The sequence below is a fragment of the Lepisosteus oculatus genome, chromosome 8 (genome assembly GCF_040954835.1).
Source record: "Lepisosteus oculatus isolate fLepOcu1 chromosome 8, fLepOcu1.hap2, whole genome shotgun sequence".
NCBI lineage: Eukaryota > Metazoa > Chordata > Actinopteri > Semionotiformes > Lepisosteidae > Lepisosteus > Lepisosteus oculatus.
The window spans coordinates 52,321,567-52,341,817 of NC_090703.1; the positions used below are offsets into that span (position 1 = coordinate 52,321,567).

The 20,251-nt window shown below is 43.9% G+C and overlaps 1 protein-coding gene across 1 annotated transcript; it reads right to left on the bottom strand.

Annotated features, from left to right (window-relative positions):
• Positions 1 to 51: 51 nt before the first annotated feature.
• LOC102690744 (matrix-remodeling-associated protein 5) lies at positions 52 to 19,597 on the bottom strand. Its single transcript, XM_015351622.2, has 7 exons — positions 19,171 to 19,597; positions 16,015 to 16,234; positions 14,959 to 15,088; positions 13,757 to 14,147; positions 9,426 to 13,133; positions 6,611 to 7,511; positions 52 to 5,066 (listed from the first exon to the last, which is right to left on the bottom strand). The coding sequence occupies exons 2-7, from the start codon at positions 16,203 to 16,205 to the stop codon at positions 3,158 to 3,160; spliced, it is 7,230 nt and encodes a 2,409-aa protein (XP_015207108.2). The 5' UTR covers positions 16,206 to 16,234; positions 19,171 to 19,597; the 3' UTR covers positions 52 to 3,157.
• Positions 19,598 to 20,251: the final 654 nt, after the last annotated feature.

Genomic DNA, 20,251 nt, shown 5'->3' on the forward strand with positions numbered 1-20,251 from the left:
TCCCTTTAGACTTACCAGAGGAGCAGATAGGAGGAAGGGGTGCAATTGTTTTGATTAAAAAAAGTGTATAAATGTGTACATACAATGTTTTATTTGTGCTTCAACACTCTAATATCAATACTGAGACAAGTTTAGAAGAGACTCCTGAAGTCATGTTTTGGAACTGTTTTTACAGTCAACATATAGGCATTTGTTACAGACCTAATGGATTAAAGACCTGCAGGGTTTTCCTGTTTTATAATAAGGACTTTATAACCTGGTATTATTTTTCTGGGGGAAGTGGTAAATCATGAATTGAAAGAAAGAGGTGGATATTTACACTGGCCCCAGGTTAGAAAGCGCATGCTGAGAAGAGACTGGGGTGGTGAACCTGAGCTTCTTTTTCTTTTTCACAAAATGTGGGAATACGATCTGTGAATTAAGGTTAGGCTTAACACAACTGTGATAAAAATCCTTTTCAGTTTCTTTCTCAAATGGTACAACACACATTGGTATTGATAGCATAAACTCACTTTTTATAATTTGGATAAAACATACGATTGAGATTTTTAGTTACTCCCAAGCAACATTTCCAACCTCCTCTGGGTACAGAATTGGATCTATAAAGCCAAATTTAGGATAAAATAAGAACAAGAAGACTGTTTTTCATCTTGCTTTCCAAGTATCCCAAATACCACTGACTCACTGGTCGCTTTGAGGCTGTTGATTCAGGTGGAAGTTTGAAGACGTTCTGTGAAGCTAAAAGACCATTCTGTATGATTGATTGAGCACTAATTAAGTTTAATTTTTGTGTGTATGATGATGCCACATAAAGTGGATTTTCAGTGTTTTGATGTTAGCTGTTTTCAGCCTTTAACTGAATTATAATTTAAAACTGTTCTAGTATCTAGTCGCTTTGACAAACAAAGCCTCTGCAATGAGCACTCCACCTTTAAACTCACCTGTCAGTTATTAATCTAGGTGGTATAATTAAAAATCTTAAAAAGGAAAACAAATCGGGTAGAGACAAGTTAAATAAGGATGCCTGTACAGCAATCTTCCAGTTCATGGCAACCTGCCTTTTACTGGAGCACTTTGCTTACATTTAGTTTTCTTTACTTGCAGGAGTTTTCCCTGTGTACAAAAGTCACATGTTGGGGTTTTGAGGGCTTATTGAAATAATACTGATCTTGCTTCCTCCATGGGTTTCAGATTACCTTCCAGATCCAGATACAGGGGCTGCTGTGCCCGTGTAGGTTAGTCGGCAGGATAAAGCCTCCTGGAAAAGCTAAATGCTTAGCTGATACTTTATAGCTTTTAACCTTTGGGCGTTTTTTCTGTATTAGTTATCTGTGCTTTTGATTTGGCTGTCATGGGGTTTCCCGGGTTCTGATGTATCACCCTTCAGTGGTATGCCTTTAAATCCCAGCAGTAATTCTTTATAAGAATATCTTTTATTTGAAAATAGGATACTTATTATCTCATCTTTGTTTCTTTGTTTTCTGAAAATAATAAAGGTTTTCTATTTCAATAAACAGGTAAGAGCTAGGGAAATGTGCACAAGATCAGCGTGACCCCGCATTCAGCCAATGAAAAGAACAAAGCTGTGTAAGAAAATTGAAGTTCTGGTTGGTAAAGACCTACAGTCTTCATATCAAGTTATCCATTGACAGTGCAGGGAGTGGTATAGAATAAATCCAGGACAGCTAAAGTCTCAAAGAGAATAACAGTAAGAAATGAAAGGTGTTTTGACACAGCAGGGTTCTCGGTTCCCTTTGCGTTTGGTCTTATGGTGGCTGTTCCACCCGAGCTCTCATACCTCAGTATTTTTGGTAACAGCATTATCATGATACTTCTTTGAGATTTTTTCTTTGTTAACTGACTCTAACGAAAACGTTTTAGTAGTCAAGGGTAGGAAAAAAAACGTTAATTGTTGACTGGAACAAAATCTGCAGGAAACGAGGTGTGCCGGGAACGGTCTTTGAGACCACTGCTCTCCAGAGTGCCACACACATCAGCAGCACGGAATGCACCCTGTTGAAATCTCTTGACTGCAGCCAGAAGGTGGCTTTGATGTTGTGCAGCAGACTTGCACAAAGGAAAGCCTCGTCTACACACAGCCTTCTTCAGCACTACTCCTCCTCGTCATGGCTGGATGAAATCCTTGGATTCTCATTCCACCTGAGCCCTTACTTAATTCAGTCAATTATGGAAATAATTGGTATTAAATTACCATTTGCCAAGTCTTTTGAAGTTTTTAGGATGGCTCTGAAATTCTACTAAATTCTCCAGGTGAAAAAAGTGGTACGTTATCCAGGATGGTTTAGTATTCATTTTCAAATAGCAGGGGTGTGTAGCACTGAAGAAAACTGCACTGTTAAATCCAATTCCTCTGAGATAGGTTGAGATTTTTAAAAATATTTTTAGAAAGAATAGCTTGTTATAAACATCCAACATAAATACTGTTTTCAAATAGTACAAAGCATACAATGTATTTTAATATGTACATACCAGTATTTATATAAATAAACATTGCATCTGTTAAGGGTGGTACAAGCACATAACATCACTGCTGCCTCACAGCTTGAGGCCCCTGGGTTTGTTTCTTGGCTGGAGCACCATCTGTTTAGAGTTTGCATGCTCTTCTTTACCTCTACAACCCAAAGAGATGCTGGTTGGGCTTGTCAGTATCTCTCACTTGGCCTTGTGTGGGTCTGGAATGGTGGCCCAGTGCACAATGTAGTCCTGTGTAGTGCCCTGTACTGCCACAGTCATTCACAAAGCACTCTGATCTTTTTCAGAAATAAACAGTTTTCTGATAATGGGCAGACAGACAAATGAACCTGTTCATTAAACCAGTTCGTCATTTAGAAGCCATAGAGGTATGGATATAGTTATTTTTTAAATTGCAATATTGTGTTTTCCCCCAGTGCATCTTGGCACCATACACCAATATAGCTTTCAGGAAATAAAAGGTTCACAGAATGTTCGTTGCATGAATTCTGTTAGCTACTTGTGTTGCCCAGACCCGAGACTTGATGACAGGCTTCATGTATTATATAGGGGGTTTTATATTTTTGCACTTGTAGGGGGATAAAGTTTCAGCCTGAGAAAAAAAAGGATTGTGTCAGTTGAGTTGAGATAGTTGGGCATCTTTGTGGTACTTCTTTGCAACTATTCATAGCACCTGAAGGTATGTTGGTTTAAAATCCATCCCCAGAGCATTTCTTGCATTGCATTTGTAAATCCCTGAGTTCATTAACATTGGGTTTTGTATTATAAGGCTGCCTTCAGCTGTCATGTGAATGCCACCTTGCAAGCTGAACCTGCTGCTAGGAACAAGGGTAGTGCGCCCTGGCAGAGTCCAGGAGATGTCTGGTTTGGGTATCCCAGCAGCTACACAGCTGAGCTTGACTGGGGATCCTCTGTTAACTCTTGTGATGGATGGTGGTGAACTGGTTATATGTGGGGGATACACCATCACCACAACAGGGATTGACAAAGCTGCAGAGCCAAATGCATTTGTGGCTTTGCAGACATAGGTGCCTCTGTCAAATGTTGCTGTGTCTCGAAGATGAAGTGTACTGTTTATTAAATATGTCATCCTTCCATTGACCTGAGGCTTGTCCAGAACCACACCATTGGGCAGAGTCCAGGAAATGGTTGGCTGGGGCCAGCCATCAACAGGACAGCGGAGATTCATACTCTGTCCAAATGAAATCTTGAACACTCCTGATATTCCTCGGATCTGGGGCTTTCTTCCCAGTTCTAAAACATACCTCTTCTCAGACTGTCCAGCCATGTTTCTTGCTAAGCAGCGATAAACCCCTGAATCAGTAGGGGCCGGATGCACTATGCGTAGAGTCCCGTTGCCTGGATAGTGGAGGAAGCGTGAGAGTCTTGTGCCAGGAGCCAGAATGGTGCTGTTGGGCAGCGCCCATGTGAGCTCTGGGGCTGGTCTGCCTTGCGCAGGACATTCCATGGTAACGTCGCTGCCGTCTGGTTTGAGGATTACCGCTTCGGTGTGAGGCCCAGGGAAGCTGGGCCTTTCTGCAGTAGGTGCCACATCGAGCTCTACCTCCAGCCTTGCCTCTCCTAAGTCGCTGCGTGCCAGACAGACAAACTGACCAGAATCAGATCTCCTAAGGCCTCGCAGCTCTAGGCTTCCATTTCTGTGGACTTGAAACCTGCCACCCAGGTAAGGTGTAGGCAGTGTGATGCCATAGGACGTTGTCCAGCTGACCAGGGGCTCTGGCATGCCATCTGCCTTGCAGTCCAGCATCTTCGTCTGGTAAGACACTGCTGACACCCTTAAATTAGTGCTCCCCTTCCGTCCGTTAATCTGGGGTTCTTCGCCCTCGACCTCCAACTTCACATTTTTTATGTCATCCCCAGCAGTGTTCCTGGCCACGCAAGCGTATGTCCCCCGGTCCCCCATGCCCACCTTCCTGATTACCAGGGTACCGTCTCCCAGGATCTGGTACCTGCCTGAAGAAGCTGTAATGATTTCATTGCGTGGGGACAGCCATATGATTGCGGGGGAAGGTTCCCCAGTGGCTTCGCACTTCATGTGCACAGGCTCACCAGGCTTGCCCCAGAGGGAAACCTGCTCCTTGGATAGGATCCTGGGAGACTCTGGGACCACCCTGACTCTTACCTTCATCTCGTCCTTCCCCAGCCTATTCTCTGCATAGCATGTGTAATCCCCCTCGTCTCTCATCTCCATCTGCTGGAGCAGGAGGGTCCCGTTGCCAAATATGACATAGCGACGAGATCGGGCCCCGCTGTCATCGGACTGGAGAGCATTGCTGATCACGGTGCCATCCGGCAGGCTCCATGTGACCTCGGGATCTGGAAGCCCCGACGCGACACAGTCCACTCGGAAGTTTTCCCCATAGCCGACTTTCTTGTGGACAGTGCCCCTGTGCTTGATCTTCGGTGGCTTCATAAGGACCTCCAGCTGGAAGAGCTCGAGGTCGTCCCCATTGGGTCTCCGGTACATGCAGAGGTAATCTCCGCCGTCCTGTTCGGTCAGCAGCTGGATCCGGAGCGTCCCATTAGGGAATGCGGAAACATGTCTGAGGGGGCTGGAGTAGACAAAAAACAAAGTGTCCCTCTTAATGAAGAGCTCCATTTCTCTACTTACATTGCTACACAAACACAAGAATTACATGAAATGTAGCTTTATGGAAAACTGGCTAATTTATAAAAATGTTTCCATTTATAAATCAATTCTCAGAAATTTGCTTATTACTAGCAAAGGTCATGTCAAGCCCAGAGCCTATCCCAAAGTGAAGGAGTGCAAGATAGACCAATATCAGGATGGGGAGCCTAGACTACACAATTAATATACTGAGAAAAAGAAACATAAGGTCAAAACCCACCCAAATTTCCCATTAAGGCACTTTATGATGGTATGAAAAGAAACATCTAATCAATTCTAATCTTTCTATCACAGCAACAGCCTTTCTTTACAACTCCTCTCTTTTTAACTACATAAAATACACATCCTAATAAAACTCCCAGGATGCTCTTTAGAGAATCCATTAGATCATGCTGTCTAGTTATTGGCTTATGTGTAAATTATATGTGGTCAATCAATTACAAATACGACCACAGTCAGTAAGGTACCTGCTTAGCCTGGATAACATTTTGGTTACAAGACTGCAGTGACAGTAAACTTTCTATTAATGTAACCAGGTTGTTGCATTTAAGTGACAGCAACTCCTGGCATAATGAATAAAAAGTATCAGTATGAGTGTGAATCCTGGGACATAATCACAGATAAAAGTCCCTTGGCTGGTTGACATAATTGACAAAGTTCAACTTTGCCAGCGCTGAACAAAACTTCTGCTGTTATTACAGAAAAGTTTGATGTCAACTTTACTTTTGTCTCCTTCTGAATTATGCAAACCTCAAATGAGGAGGACAGCGTAGGTGTGATTGGATTTGGGAGACTGACCTAGTTTCAGATGTGTCGCCCACAGCTCCAAAGGGCCTGTTGTTAATAGAATAATTGATAGCACTTGATGAGCAGCAGGCTGGGGCTGACCCTGAGGTTGTTTTCAATCACATTATCTGATTAGCAGTAGGAACCGTCACTTCTCCTGAACCTCTTGACCACAGACTGTTTGACCTTCGTCAGGCTCCGTCAGGTCTTTTTTCTGCATTAATTACACTAATTGCCTTTAATTAGGCCTCTCCGAAACTCACTAGTCCATCAAAGTGTCTGCTATAAAGGAGGAAAGACTTTGACAAGAAATGAATCACTCAGAAGCCAAGGCAAGGAAATTAAGTGGCATGGATTTTTCTTCTATTAACCCTTTGCTTATTAGTGAAATGTTAATCGGGAAACCACTCGAATTTACTTCCACTTCAGTTTTCTGTTTTTTGTTTTTTAGGTAAAGGATACAGCATCTTTCTATTAGGATGTCTTGAGTGCTCTATTGTAGGCTGATAGGGACAGCTCTTTTCTTGGGATTTTAGTTGGTGGACTTTTCTTACCTAGGTTTGCTGAGCTTGACTGTGATTGATTGTTTTACGAGGTAAAACTGCATCATCAGCTGTTGATCTCTTCTGTTTCAGCCCCTGTTGGCCAGCAGCTGTGCCGAACACAGGGTGGGAATCTTACCTGTGGCGGTGGTCCACCAGGGTCTTGGCAGGGAGTCTCCAGAGGGCCCCAGGCTGTGTGCTGGCAGACTCTGGGCAGTGCAGGTACACTGTGGAGCCGTAGGTGGCTGCCACTTTGTGCTGCTGGGAAGGGGCATGCCTGAGGCTGCCGGCCTCCTTGACAACCAGTTGCACCACTCTGCTGGTGGTCCCCACAGTGTTGGCGGCCGAGCACTCGTACTTCCCGGCCTCAGCCGGCGAAACGTTCTTCACGTACAGTGTCCCATTGGGGAAGACAAAGAGCCTGCCTCCCAGGAACTGTGAGGGCTTAATCTGCATGCCCCCTGGCGTTGTCCACTTGAGGCTGGGCTGGGGTTCCCCCCTGGCTGTGCAGTGGACATACACACTGCGCCCTATGGGGAGAACAACATTTTCGGAGGCCCCCTCGTAGATAGAGGGTGGTAATGCCACGACATGGAGGTGGTAGGTTACTGTGTCTGCACCAGCTGCATTGCTGGCGATGCACTTATAGTCTCCTTTACTGGAGAAGTTGGCCGCCTGGATCCTTAATGTGCCATTGAGGAGCAGCGTGACTCTAATGTCAACGAGGCCCACATTCCGCACAAACGTCCTGTCTGGCAGAATCCAGGAGATCTGGGCCTGAGGCTTCCCCGCTGCCATGCAGTCCAGGTTTGCAGAACGTCCCACATACACAGAAACCTCTGCAGATTTCGGAGGCAGAATTCTTGGCGGTTGGGTCAATACTGCAAGGGTAACAACCACCCTGTCTGACCCAAATGCGTTCTGTGCTGTGCAGAGATACTGGCCTCTGTCCTGCAGCTGAACATTCTTAATTACAAATGTGCCATTCTCTAAAACTTCAAACCTCTGGCCATGCCTTGTGTTGGCTTGAATAGTAGCACCTGTTACAAAAAGAAAAATGAATCAGTACAGCTGTGGAAGTAGTAATTAGTCAGTGTCCCCTTAGCAAGGTCAGCAAGTCAAAGATCAATGGGTTAGATAAAGGCAACACAGAGACCCCCCTCTAGGGCATCTCTTCTCCCTGTGTCGCTACAGGAATCATTAGTAACAGAGAGCAACTCTTGTGCTTAATCCAACCTTCACACAGTGCATGCAAGTTACATCCTGGTATAATTCAGGTTAACCCTTAGCAGCACCTTCCTCATTTGAAGGAAGAGTAAGTTATCTTAAAAAACTATAATTTACTTCACATTTAGAATAAGCCAACTGAAGTGGTAGCCTTTGCATTCTAATTGAATGCTTTGTGAGTCTGTCAGAACATGTACTGGAAGAAATGTGAGGAAAACAGAGCTAAGGGAAACATTAGTCACCAGTTAAAGAAACGCACTACAATTAACTTCAAGTGCTAGCGAAAACTACATTAGAATAACAATGTGAATATATTGTAATTGAAGTTAAAAACTTCAACAAAAAAAGAAAAGTAAAGGATGAAGATAAATTAACATACTGATGGTGTTTTCGATGATGACTTGCATAAAATGCCTCAGGCTGAGCAAAGGCAATGTTATTAGCATAGAAGGTGTGTTACAAGTTTAAGAAAAGCTTAACATCATAAAATCTCCAGGGACTGATGGTATTCTGCTAATTGTACTTAAGGAAATAAGAGATGTTATTCACAGCCCATTAGCAAATCTCTCTAGCAGTCACTCATGACAGCAGTAATGACCATTGACTGGAAGATTGTGAAAGTATCACCCAACCATAAAAAGGGTGACAAAACTAAACCAAGTAATTATAGACCAACATGTCTTACTTTCATTGAAAGCAAGGTTACAGAAACAACATTGAAAACTAGAGGATCTTCTGTATAGCAATAGGATTTTTGTAATTAGTCGACAAGGATTAAGGAAATGTGAATTCTGCTTAATTAAATGAGTTAATGAGTAACATTAGTGGTGCATAAAACAGTGTATATTACAGTATTTCAGAAAAAGTTAGATAAAGCTCCTCATGAAAGATGAATTATTAATGTCTGTGTTGGTTTTGTCTTATAGACAATAGGGAAGCATTAAAAAGTAAAAAAGAATATCATGATATATACTGTAGTTAAATGGGTATAATTTTAGATTTTATCCTAAAATTGCACTGTGCCTAGACTTAGACTATTGTGCCCTATTTTGGCTTCATGTTACAAAAATATATTATTGCTCTTGAATTAGTCCAGGGAAGAGCAATCAGGTTTTTCTCCTGAGCTCACAGGAAAAGCCCTGCATTGGGAGGGTCTTATTTTAACCACAAGACAAACAAGTATCAGAAACTTAAGACTCTTTTTATCTTCTCTTTAGCCATAATCCTGAAACTGATACTCTGGCTTTTTTCAGGAAAAGAGGAAATCCTTGGATCATTTAGCTACTGTCCAGCAACAGGCCAGATGAGCTGAATGGTCTCTTCCTCTTTCTCTTTTTGTGTTCACTGTATCAGTCATGTTATACCAGAAGCACTGTAACAGTTTACATAGCTTTTTTATTGCAAAGGGTTTTTGTTTTGTGTGTTTGAAAGATTAAAATAATATTATTTTCTTGAGAAAGCAATTAAGTCTGCCAGATAGTGTAAATAATATTCATCTGTTAATAAGTGGGTTTTAAATTAAATTTTAACTTCTGCAATTATTTCATGCCGTATGTCATGGGCAGAGCAGAAAGCAAATACCACCAGCTCCTCTACTTTGCTGTTCTGAGTCATACAGTGAAATCAAGAGAATTGGCAGTTGAACTGTCATAGTGAAATGTTTTTCATCCGGGAAGGATTTTTAAAAATATGACACAGTGTTGTAACAGTCTGACTGTGCTGCCTACCTGTGGAGACTTTGGTCCAGGACACTGAGGGTTTGGGGTCGCCTGAGGACTCGCAGGGCAAGAACACATCTTCCTCCGCCAGGACAGATAAGCTGACTAAGTTCACAGACGCGATTCTTGGCTTCACCCCGCTGCCCATCAGGTTGGGAAACGGCAGGGCTGTGCTTAATTTCCTAGGAGCCCCATGGTTATAATGCCACCGGCTGCCAAATAGAACGCTTGCAGTGGAGGAAGGCTTGTTAGTGGGTGACAGCAGGGATGGGGAAGCTGGCGTGATGGGGCTGTGGCTTTTTGATGAGGTGGGAGCCTGATGAGGCCGCGAGGTGAGAGCTGTGACCTTCGGAGGCTTGGTGGCACTTCGCCTCAGTTGTGAAAGAAAGCTGGGGTCAAGGTATGGGTGCCTATACCTGTCCCGCAGCTTGGACAGCAGCAGAAAGTCCCTGCTTCTGGTGCCCGAGTTGGTGACTTGTAGCTTGAAGGCTGGGTTAGTGGATGTGTTCTGCAGTGGGGAGGATGTTAGAGAGACAGAAAGTGTAGGCTTGGCAGTCAGTGCTGTGATTTCAGGACGGTTGGTAACCACAAAACCTCTGCCCCAGGGGTAATGGAAGGGCCAGGCCCGGTTAGGGAAGGGATAGTATTGCCATGGGCCATGAACTGGAGGCTTTCCTGGTGCCAGGTTACGGACTGGCCCAGAGAAGGTGGTGGTGGAAGGCCAGTGTGTAGGTGGTGCTTGAAACCTTTTCTGACTGTGTGGCTGAAGCAGCCAGGGGGTCTTGTCTTTGACCTTTGAAAGGCTCTCAGTTTGTCCTCTGAAGGAATTCCCTTTCCTTCTGATCGTCTGTGACAAGTCTTTGTGCGTGTTAGCTGGCTGGTTGAAGAATAGTCCTCTATTGTCACCCTTCTCATATGGCCCACTTGGACTCCTGGAATTTGAGCCTACGGTTTGCATCAGTGCCTTTTCAGGGGTGATTAACGGTGACTGGGTTATTGGAAAAAATGCATTCCACTTTGAAAGGCTGGGTTTGACCAAATGTGTTGCTTCTGTAGAGACTGTAGAGACCAAGGGGGATGAAGGACTCTGGGACAGGATGTGGTTGATCTTTGGTTTACTGAAAAGACTGTCAGTATGTGTAGTAGGTATAGTCTGCAGCAATATAAAACTTGGTGGGACTGTAGCCCTCCACTGCATGGTAGTCAGGGAATGTACACTCTCACTTGTGGTTGACTGTGGAACAGTTCTTTCAGCTGTTTCAAACATTAATCTCTGTAAATTTCGATTCTCGGAAGTCCAAGGTGTATTTTGTATATTAGGTTGGATACTTGTAAATTTGTGACCTAAAATGATTGTGGAGCTACTTATCTGTTCTGTAGATGTAGACATTGCTGGACTTCTTGTGAAAGCTGGTGTCATATTATAAGGTGATCCACTGTGTTCTGCAGCAGAGAGATATTTCTTGTACTCTACAGAGGATGGCATGGTCTTCATGGTTACAGGTAGTGGCTGGGTGGTTGTAACCATAGTGTAGTCCTTGTTAATATTGTAATGTACCGATGGGTTTGAATCAGTTGAATTTTCATTTTTGTCTGTGCTTTGAGTTGAGTTACTATATCTTGAAGTAGTAGTGTAGTCTCCCTTTTGATTTGCTGGAGTATAGTCCGTGTTGCCTGGTCTAAAGTTTAGTCTTGTAAAGGAAGGGAAAGAAGGATTTTGGGATGAACCATTCGGGCGAATTCTATGCTGTGGTCTCCTGCGTCTGTAAAGGGGTGTTCGCCCATGTGTTTCATCGGCTGTGGTCTTCTCAACTGCCTGGACTCTCGGCTTTGGTTTGGTAGGCTGTGCCACCTCTTGAGGATTAGGTTTTGCAAAGGGGTTTTTATCTGGATTTTTTGTAATGGATTCAGATAGTACCAAAAGTCTAATAGGAATACTTGATTTTTCTCTCTCAACATAAACATGTATAGGAGAATCCTGTGTTGGCTGTATTGGTTGTGTTGGTGTTGTTTGCAAGAGTTCCAGTTTGTTTTTTGCAGATTCTAATGTCTTTTCTGTATTCACTGATGGTACAGAAGTTGCTAAAAGCCATGAACCATCATCTCCTTCAGGAGTGGTTGTTGTTGTAGTGTCAGGGACTTTCCTATGAGCTTTAGCAAGTATCTGAGCCCAGCGTTTTGGATCCAGTTCCTTCACAGACAAGTTATTTCTCCTCTTACCCTCCCACACCTTCTTTGCCTTGCTGTTTCGGTTGGAATTTCCCCTAGAGCTTGCATGCTGTAAACGGGTCTTGTCCTGTACCCTAATAGGATCTGGCCCACTAATCTCAACCTCTAGACCACCTGATCCTTCCTCTTCCTCTACCTGTGTTGCCTGGTACCTCTTGTAAGAAATGCCACCTGTTGACTCTTTTCCAGTACCTCCAAGTCTAGGTGGAACTAAATCCACTTTCTCTTTGACTAAAACAAGATGTGAAAGCATGTCTGCTCCATAGAGGTTGCCGGCCAAACAGCTGTATTCTCCAGCATCCTCTTGTGATGCCTTTGTTATAACCAGGCTGCCGTTGGTGGACATGTAAACCCTCCTGCTTGGAGGAGAAGGGAGCAGGATGTGACTTGTGGGCAGGTACCAGGCGACTCTGCTGGGAGGGACGGAAGAGACAGAGCAAGGAAGTGTGAGTGAGTGTCCACTGTGCACTGACACCTGCTGCCCATTTAGACTATCTGGACTGAGCAGCTGCTCCCTCACTATTAGCCTGAAGGACACCAAATCCACTTCATCCTCAGTCCGTACAAGGCAGTGGTAAAGCCCAGAGTCAGAAACTACCGTGGGGCTTATAATTAGTTTGCCTTTATCTGAGGCCACCAGCCTAGTATGAGAACTGTTTGCTGTTGATAAATCTGGCAGCATCCACTCGAAGGTGGCTTCTCCAGAACTCTCTGCTTTACACACCAGAGTGGCTTTGGATCCCTCCAAAACTGTCTGCACCCTATCCACGTGCCCCCTGTGTATCAGCACCCAGGTCCTGTGCGGCCCCCAGCTAGTAATGTGGTCGGAGATGAAGGTGGAGTAGTTGAGTACAAGTTTCTTGGTAGTAGTCTTGTGTCTGTTTAGTTGCAGAGTTACCCTGGGCTGTAGCAGCCATTCTGGCTCAGCAAGCAAATGTCCCTTGAGTTCTGTGAAGTATGGTGAATCCTCATTAGAAACTTGAGAGTATTGAAAAGCTGTTCTGGAAGTGTTCTTTTGCTCAAGGCCTCTCTCCAGGATTGCTGGGCTCTCGTAGTAATAGGCGATAAGTCTCCAGAGTTTCTGGAGCTCATCCTTTTCAATCTCGCATTCCAATAAGGTTATCAGAGTCACATTGACCGCCACCTGCCCTGGCACACTCAGATTCTCCCAGACAAGAGATGTGCCTTCGCCTGGATGTTTCACAACACAGCCAACATGCGCCACATTCTCCTGGTTGTCTGACAGCATGAAAGTGAGCTGTCCAAGGGCTGGGTCAAAGTCCTGGACCACAGGGGACTCAGGCTCTGGGTCCTCCCAGCTGAAACTTTCCTTTAGCTTCATTGGTGACTGGAGTGCTGGTCTGTCACATAAGAGCTCTTCAGGAGAAAGCAGGAAGACTTGTGAGCTGTTCAGGTGCTGAGGTGTGGAGCAGAGAGAGCAGAGTTCGCTGCCTTCAGAGTCCCGTTCTTTCTTGCATTTAATCACCCCTGAGCAGAAACAAGTAAGAAAGCACAAGTGTTTTAGATTTTAACCCTGGAGGTTGTGTCATTTTGTTGGATTAGTTTTACAAGGCTGCACCCAAAACAAGTGATCTTGTTTTCTTATTTCATTTTCATTGAAAACCACTGATGCTTAGGTTTAGAAATGCATAGTACACCAAAAAAGGGCAGATGGCTACATGAGACACTTAGCTAGATATTATGCACTTCATTAGTAATTGCATACATTATGGTAATGTGTTTCTGATTTGTAGTCTGAAACTGAGAGTACATTAAATGAACTGGCAATGCTGCTTTGAGGGCATTAGATGGCATTATATCTGTATCTTAATAAAAGCCACTTGTTACTGGAAAATAATTAAAAAATAGAAAAGCAAACCTTAATTTAAATATAACTTGACTACTTGATCATGCTTTGGATTTTCTTGCTTTCACTGTGTTTTGCATTTACCCAAATCCTGAATGATGGTGAGGGCCCAGGGAGTAAGGCGAGGCTAAGACAGGAGGTTGTGATTCCCGCAGGCTCCAGTGCGACTGTGCTCTTTGGCTGTGTCACAGGTGTGAAAGACTAATGTGTCTGTAGCTCGTCTACAGAGATACAGAGGCCCTACCTTCTCTCTTCTTGTTCCACTCTAAGAGCCAGCGCATCTGGCAGTCACATGTCCAGGGGTTGCCATGGAGATAGAGCACCTCCAGTTTGTCCAGGTGCTGCAGAGTCCCAGGCAGGAGGGACTCAAGGCTGTTGTCTGCGAGGTAAAGGTGACGGAGGCTGGAACTCCAGAAACTCCCCAGGAAGGAGAGGGTCATGAAAGTGTGAGGGTGAACGTCCCTGAGCTGGTTCCCCTCCAGCTGCAGCAGCTTGAGTGCTGTCAGACCACTGAAGCTGAAAGGCTCGACAAACGCGATGGTGTTGTGGTCCAGGTAGAGGCGGACGAGGCCGGAGAGCCCTTGGAACATGCCAGGGCTGAGCCTTTTCAGTTTATTGTAGCTCAGCTTCAGGATCTGTCAACAAAGTACACAGACATTACGAACAGCTGGACATTACATGAAGGAAAAAATAACCAGAAGCTAATTGTCCCTTTTTATTAAAGTGAGAATTGTACTGAATGTTTACATTATACTGGGCTGGATCCAGAATTAAAACCACACAACATACAAGGCATCGTCTTCATGGCCTGTGTTGGAGAAATATCCAACATATTTGGATATTTCTGTCTCAGAAGTTAAAACATTTTTATTTCAGGTGCATGGGAGCAAAACTCACAGAGATGCTCCTACCAGCCTGATTCCCACTTCATGCTGCCATCCACAGGGCACATGTATCTACTGAAGGACAGTTGGGAACGCTGCGGTTCGAAAACAAGGCAAACTAAAGCTAAGCCAATTCGAGTCTGCCTTGCCCTAGCACTGCTCCGACTGTACTAGTCTGGCATACTGGCAATCTGATCTCCGAGCTCCAGAGCTGAAACTGTTTAATGCACTAAATATTTAGTACTACTTTTACAGCTTTCTCACATTACAGCACAGTGACCTTAGCTTTTCTGTGTCGTTTATGCTTGGACGAGGTCTTCATTTATTCAAGTGAGCAGAACCAAGATGGCAAATTAAATACCTGAAAGGGATAAAAGTGACAGAATGCTTTGGATATGAAAAGCCAAGGTTGCCCACTCTTGTTCTAAATTGAAGCAGCAATATCAGAGACTTCAAGGATAAATTAACCTCCCTTTCTTGTGAGCGCATGTGTGTTTCAGATAAAGATGAACACATTTAATTACAGCCCTCCCACACATATTCTGCTCTTGAGGCTGTGTACCTGCAGGGAATGGAGATCACTGAAGGCCCCTGGAGACACAGAGTCAATGCTGTTTCCATGAAGCATCAGCAACTCCAGGCGACTAAGGGCTGTGAACTCCAAGACGCCCACACCCTGGATATTGTTGTAGCTGGAGAGAGATGTTGGAGATTTGGAAACTTTTTTATGTTCAAATCTGCACACAAAAAAGGAATACAGGCTAATACTTGTTGATATGCATTATTCCTACTGCATTAAAATTAAAATTGGTCCGTCTATTTCAATTGAAGAAGTGTATATTGGAACACAAATCAGCTTTTAACAGTAAAACAAATTGCTTTTAAATTTTAACAAAACATGCAGTTTTATTTCTAATTGTTATTTTTTAAATTATTTTAATTCCATGAAGGACAGGAAAATTACAACTTAAGTAGAAAGGGAGTTTATTCCAAAGCGATGTGAGCACCACACTTCCCGATGCTGAAACTGGTGTGGGTGCCAGCTGGGCGACACAGCAGCCTGGCTGCACGGCCGATCAGGATAAGGAGGGAGAAATTACTGCACCAGCTGAATTAAGGGGGAACTTTAACTTAAGGTGGCCAGACTGTGCAAAATCAGAGCAGAACACTCTGGCTCTTAGGAGTCATACGAATTCAAGCTACTGTTGCTTCTTTTCTAAGCTATCTTTTAGTCCAATTACAATATAGACAGCTTTACTTGTACAGGATGTTCATGTTTCGAGTCTGCACAAAGAGGGCCTGTCAGTCAGAGGTGCACAAAGCTTTGTGCCACGAGAGACAAGACATGACAAAGTGCTGCCATCTGTGGAAAGGAATGTGAATTCTCTCTGCACCGCCGGGGGCTCCCAGAGGCAGGGCGCGCTGCTTTGGATTAACTGGTAAAAGAAAACAGCCTGTGTAAATTTAGAATTTTATGTCTGTTCTCGTGGAAACACGTTGAATGGCACTGCAATTTGATCATTCAAGGCAGCTGCAGCTCTGCGACGTGAACACAGTGGCGAGCAGGGTCACTGACGCCCTTCAGGACTGCTGTGGGGGAGAGGAACGGGAGGCTCACCCCAGGTTGACGCGCTCGGAGTCGCGCGGGAGGCCGGCCGGCGGGGAGGCCAGATGGCGGAAGGTGCAGTGCACCTCCCTGGGCCCTGGACAGCTGCAGGGCTGGGGGCAGGCCCGCAGGACGAGGGGCAGCGCCAGCAGCAGGCCCAGGGCAGCTCCGGCATGGAGGGGGTGGGTTCCCAGGGGAGACATGGCTCTTCCTCACTCCATCGTGTCTCCTGCTGAAGTGAGGTCGAGGCCTGGTGAGGGTTCGCGGCCTCATCGTTGAAGCTGAAGGCTATTACTAGTCTTAGGACTCGTGCTCTCACTGCAAAGGTAATGCCAACTGCTCCTTACAAACCCTGTTTTTATAATACGAAAAATAATTAAAACTCTCCAATGCAGTGGGTTTCCTTGCTCGTGTGGAGCCTGCGATGATTCACCCAGCCTGGCAAACTCCCACACAGATGTTATTAGGTTTGCTGGTGGGAGTGTGTAGAGGTGTACAGGCATGACTTTGTTAAGAAATATCCAGACAATGTGCATCAGTAATTGAAAAAAGCAAAACAGAACAGCATCATTTTGCACTAATCACCACACAGAGACACTATTAAAAGAAACAGGCTTGCTTTCTTCTCGGAAAGGTCAGTCATGAACACGACACAAATGTAAAACCACTTCCTCTTCTTTCTAGTGTCCAAATGTCACAAAATCCATCCCATCTGCCTCTGCCAATCTGCTACTAAGGCTATGAAACTCACACCTTTTGACTAATATTTCCCGTAAAAGAAAAAGACAATATAGAGCAAAGAATTCTAAGCAGAGATAATTTCGAACAAAGGGAAATGATGAAGAGCAACAGGGAGAAGGAAAGGAGGTTAAAACAAATATTCAAAGGTTCTGTCAACTGCAAAAGAACCGTAAAAGTAAAATGTAAAAGTGCAGTGTGGACGTGCATTTAAGCCTGAGAACAGGGGCCACTTGTTTCCCCAGAGAGTTGTGGATCAAACTACGTATCCATGTTGTTGGAGTTGAAACCTTGGATTCTTTTAAGAAACCACCAAATAAGATCCTTAGATTGATTCCCTACTGTACTTCTCTAATATGTGGGCTAAATGTGCAAGATAGCCTCCCTTTGTAACCTTTCTTAAGTTCTTATAAAGTGTGCAACTGAAGGGTATTGAGATCACCACTCTCAGATTCATACACGTTCATTATAAATGTACTTTCTCCCAGCTGCTAAAAAGGTTAGTACATGGTATTAATCTGATCCCACCTCTCATCAGCTCTGTGTCTGAAATTGCATATTGAATTTATTTTAATGTGAACTTGACTTTCAAATCAGGAGCTGTATAAGCTATAGCGACTAGTTCTCTCTCTTTTTTAATCTGTATACTGTTACTATTTTATTTCAATCTCATGTTCTGTCAGTCTGTGTCAGTTCACACAATGAAAGGTTTATCTTTGCACCTGCCTATGTCTTGTCTGCCCCGTGGAAAGAAAATGTTTTTTTTAAGCTGTCTCACGCTGCCAAACCCAGAACTTGATGAATACTTGAAAAAATATCATTACTAAAATATTTAACCCAAGAAAAAACATAGCATTTACATTAAGGATTGCAAGTCTCCACTAGCTCTATTTGACAAAAAAAAACACTTTAAAAAGGTGATGAACTGCAACACATTTCTAAAATGCTGCAAATATTTTGAAGAGGAAAAAAGGTAAATGCAACAGCTACCTGCAGTGGAATCACTTTGTATTTCGGACACATACATGATAATAAAAGTAAAATAAATAAATAATTCTAATTAACACAACGCAGAAGACATTCTTTAAAACTCATTTCTATTTTTGTCTCTCTCTAGGCCCATGCAAAGCACAGAAATGGATTCAGTGACAGTGAAAAATGATCACAATTACCCTTTACAGAGCTGAGGTATGATTTTTGGTTGGAGTTTAATGTTCCTTCTTACAGGGCTTCAACAGCATGTAAAATTTTTACTGGCTTGTAGAATCACTGCAAGGTACAATTGTCCTGATAAATCAAGGTAAGAGGACGCAGGACAAGCAGGACAAAAGAGAAGAATTGGCTTTGAGCCTGCTGGATACACGACCAGTTGTGTTATTACAAGTTGTCAGTAATGTAGTTGTGATTGTGGCAGGAAGCCACGACTCCCCCCAGCTCCTGGATCAGTCCAGCTGCTTTCAATAGCAATTAATCCCAGAATCTGAGGGACTTCAGTGCAGCAGGCAGAGCCAGCGATCTATCTGTACAGGTTGTGCTGGAGTTAGAATGACATTTGTCTTGTCTCTTTAACAGCTGCATAATTACTGCACTTCTGCGGGTTTTGGGGGCAGCCCACACTGACTCCTCAATTTGTACTCCAAGGGATATACTCCCATGTTTACCTGGGGGTGTTTCTGAAGCTCTTCTGAACTCATTTGGGTGCACTGGGAGTTCAGAACATGTTATTACAGAAACTTGGTTAAATTTAACATTGATGCCTTTAACCCTTTTCTACACTTTCAAGCACTGCTGAGGTGCTGCCCTGCAGCATTACAGAAGAGCAACACCTGTTCCCATCTCAGTATTCTAAACTCTCACAGCCATCGTGGAGAAGCCATCGTGTGAGTTACTATGCTGGGATCCTTGATGCAACCAAACATGTCTGCCCTTTAAAAAATACTATACTGTAAGAATCGTACATGAACAGTTCACTTCTATACACTGCTGTATCTGATTCAAGTATTGCTTACAGTGCCTGAAGAGGCGTCCTTTCGACGGCCTTGGTAACTGACAAATGTCACTTCACATTGAGTCTTTAACTTAGAACGGAACTTCGAATGATTGGTACAAACAACAAATAATAACCAGATTTGTTTAAAAAGCATCATCATTTGTGGTTTTTCTGCATTATAAACAGAACTGTTAACAGGATTACCTATTGTAGCTTTTTCCCCCACATCAAAACATTTCATGGGTACAATTTTCATGAGGTTTATAAAATTTGATTTCTAATTTTAAAAAAGAATCTCTGCTTCCATATAAAAATATCAAAATCAAACAAACGACGAAAAGAACTTGGCAGAAAATACCAAACGGACTAAAAAAATAATCTGCAGTATATGATTGGTAGTTGTATTAATCACTCAGATAATAACACATGACACTCCTTACCTGGTAAAGAGGGAAACTCGGATCCTTCCACAGGTGGTGGAATAACTGCCCAGTACAACCAGTGACAATTAAACCTTCACTTCAGAAAGGGGACCCAGAGCAGAGCAGAGCAGACAGGGAGAAGGTTGTTCCTCCTCAGGACGAGTCCTGGAGCAGGAAGCGCAGAAAGAGCTGTACTCTGGCAGCAGCTCCTGTGCTCCACACCTGGATTAGTGCTTAAGTTCCTCTCTCCCCAGCCGCCAGCGCTGCGCGGAGCCGAGCTCAACTGCCTTCCTCTCTGTGCGCTCTGCCCTGTCTCTCCTCGTCTCGTCAGAACCTCTGGAGTCGGGAGGTGCTCACTCCCTCTCAGGTGCTGCCTCTCCCTGTGAGTCTCTCTCTCTCCCCGAACCCACTGGGACTCCTCTCCCCCTCCCCTCTTTCAAGACATTTACCCTGCTACCCCCCCCGTTCCTCTTGGTCTTTTCTGCTGAGCTCTCTTGACTGGGCTATTATTTTCGAGCACAAGAAATCAACTGCACAGGTGACTCTGTGAACCCGTGTTTCTATCAGTTTTAGGTTAAAGACACACAAACATTTATACTTGTGAAGAACAGCGTTGACTCAAATTCTATTTTAATTTACTGCTTTATGCGTCAGCCAGATGAAACTCAGCACGGGGGGACGGTAGACACAGAACAGAGTTTCAGAAGATGGTGAATAAAAAAGTGATTTGCCTTGTGAGGGCAGAGCTCACTGCTCCTCAGCCCACGTATAGTTTTCAAAATGTCCAGCTTTATGCAGAAGGTTTAGAACCAGAGATTCAAAGACATCCAACAAAGTCTGGCACAAAAGTAAATGTAGCTATGGGAGTTAGGCCACACTCACAAAGACATTTGTAGTTCCTGCATTTAGTTCCCTTTGAGAAAATAACAATTCAAACAATATTATGAATCTGAACTTTTTTTCATACTTTTAACACTAGGCAATGCAATCTTTGTGAACCAAAGGAAATCCTTTCTCCAGTATTTTCTTTGAGCTGAATGAATGGCTTCCTGAGGAAAGGTCTCCTTCAAATAGATGTCAGACCAGTAAAAGGGATGGA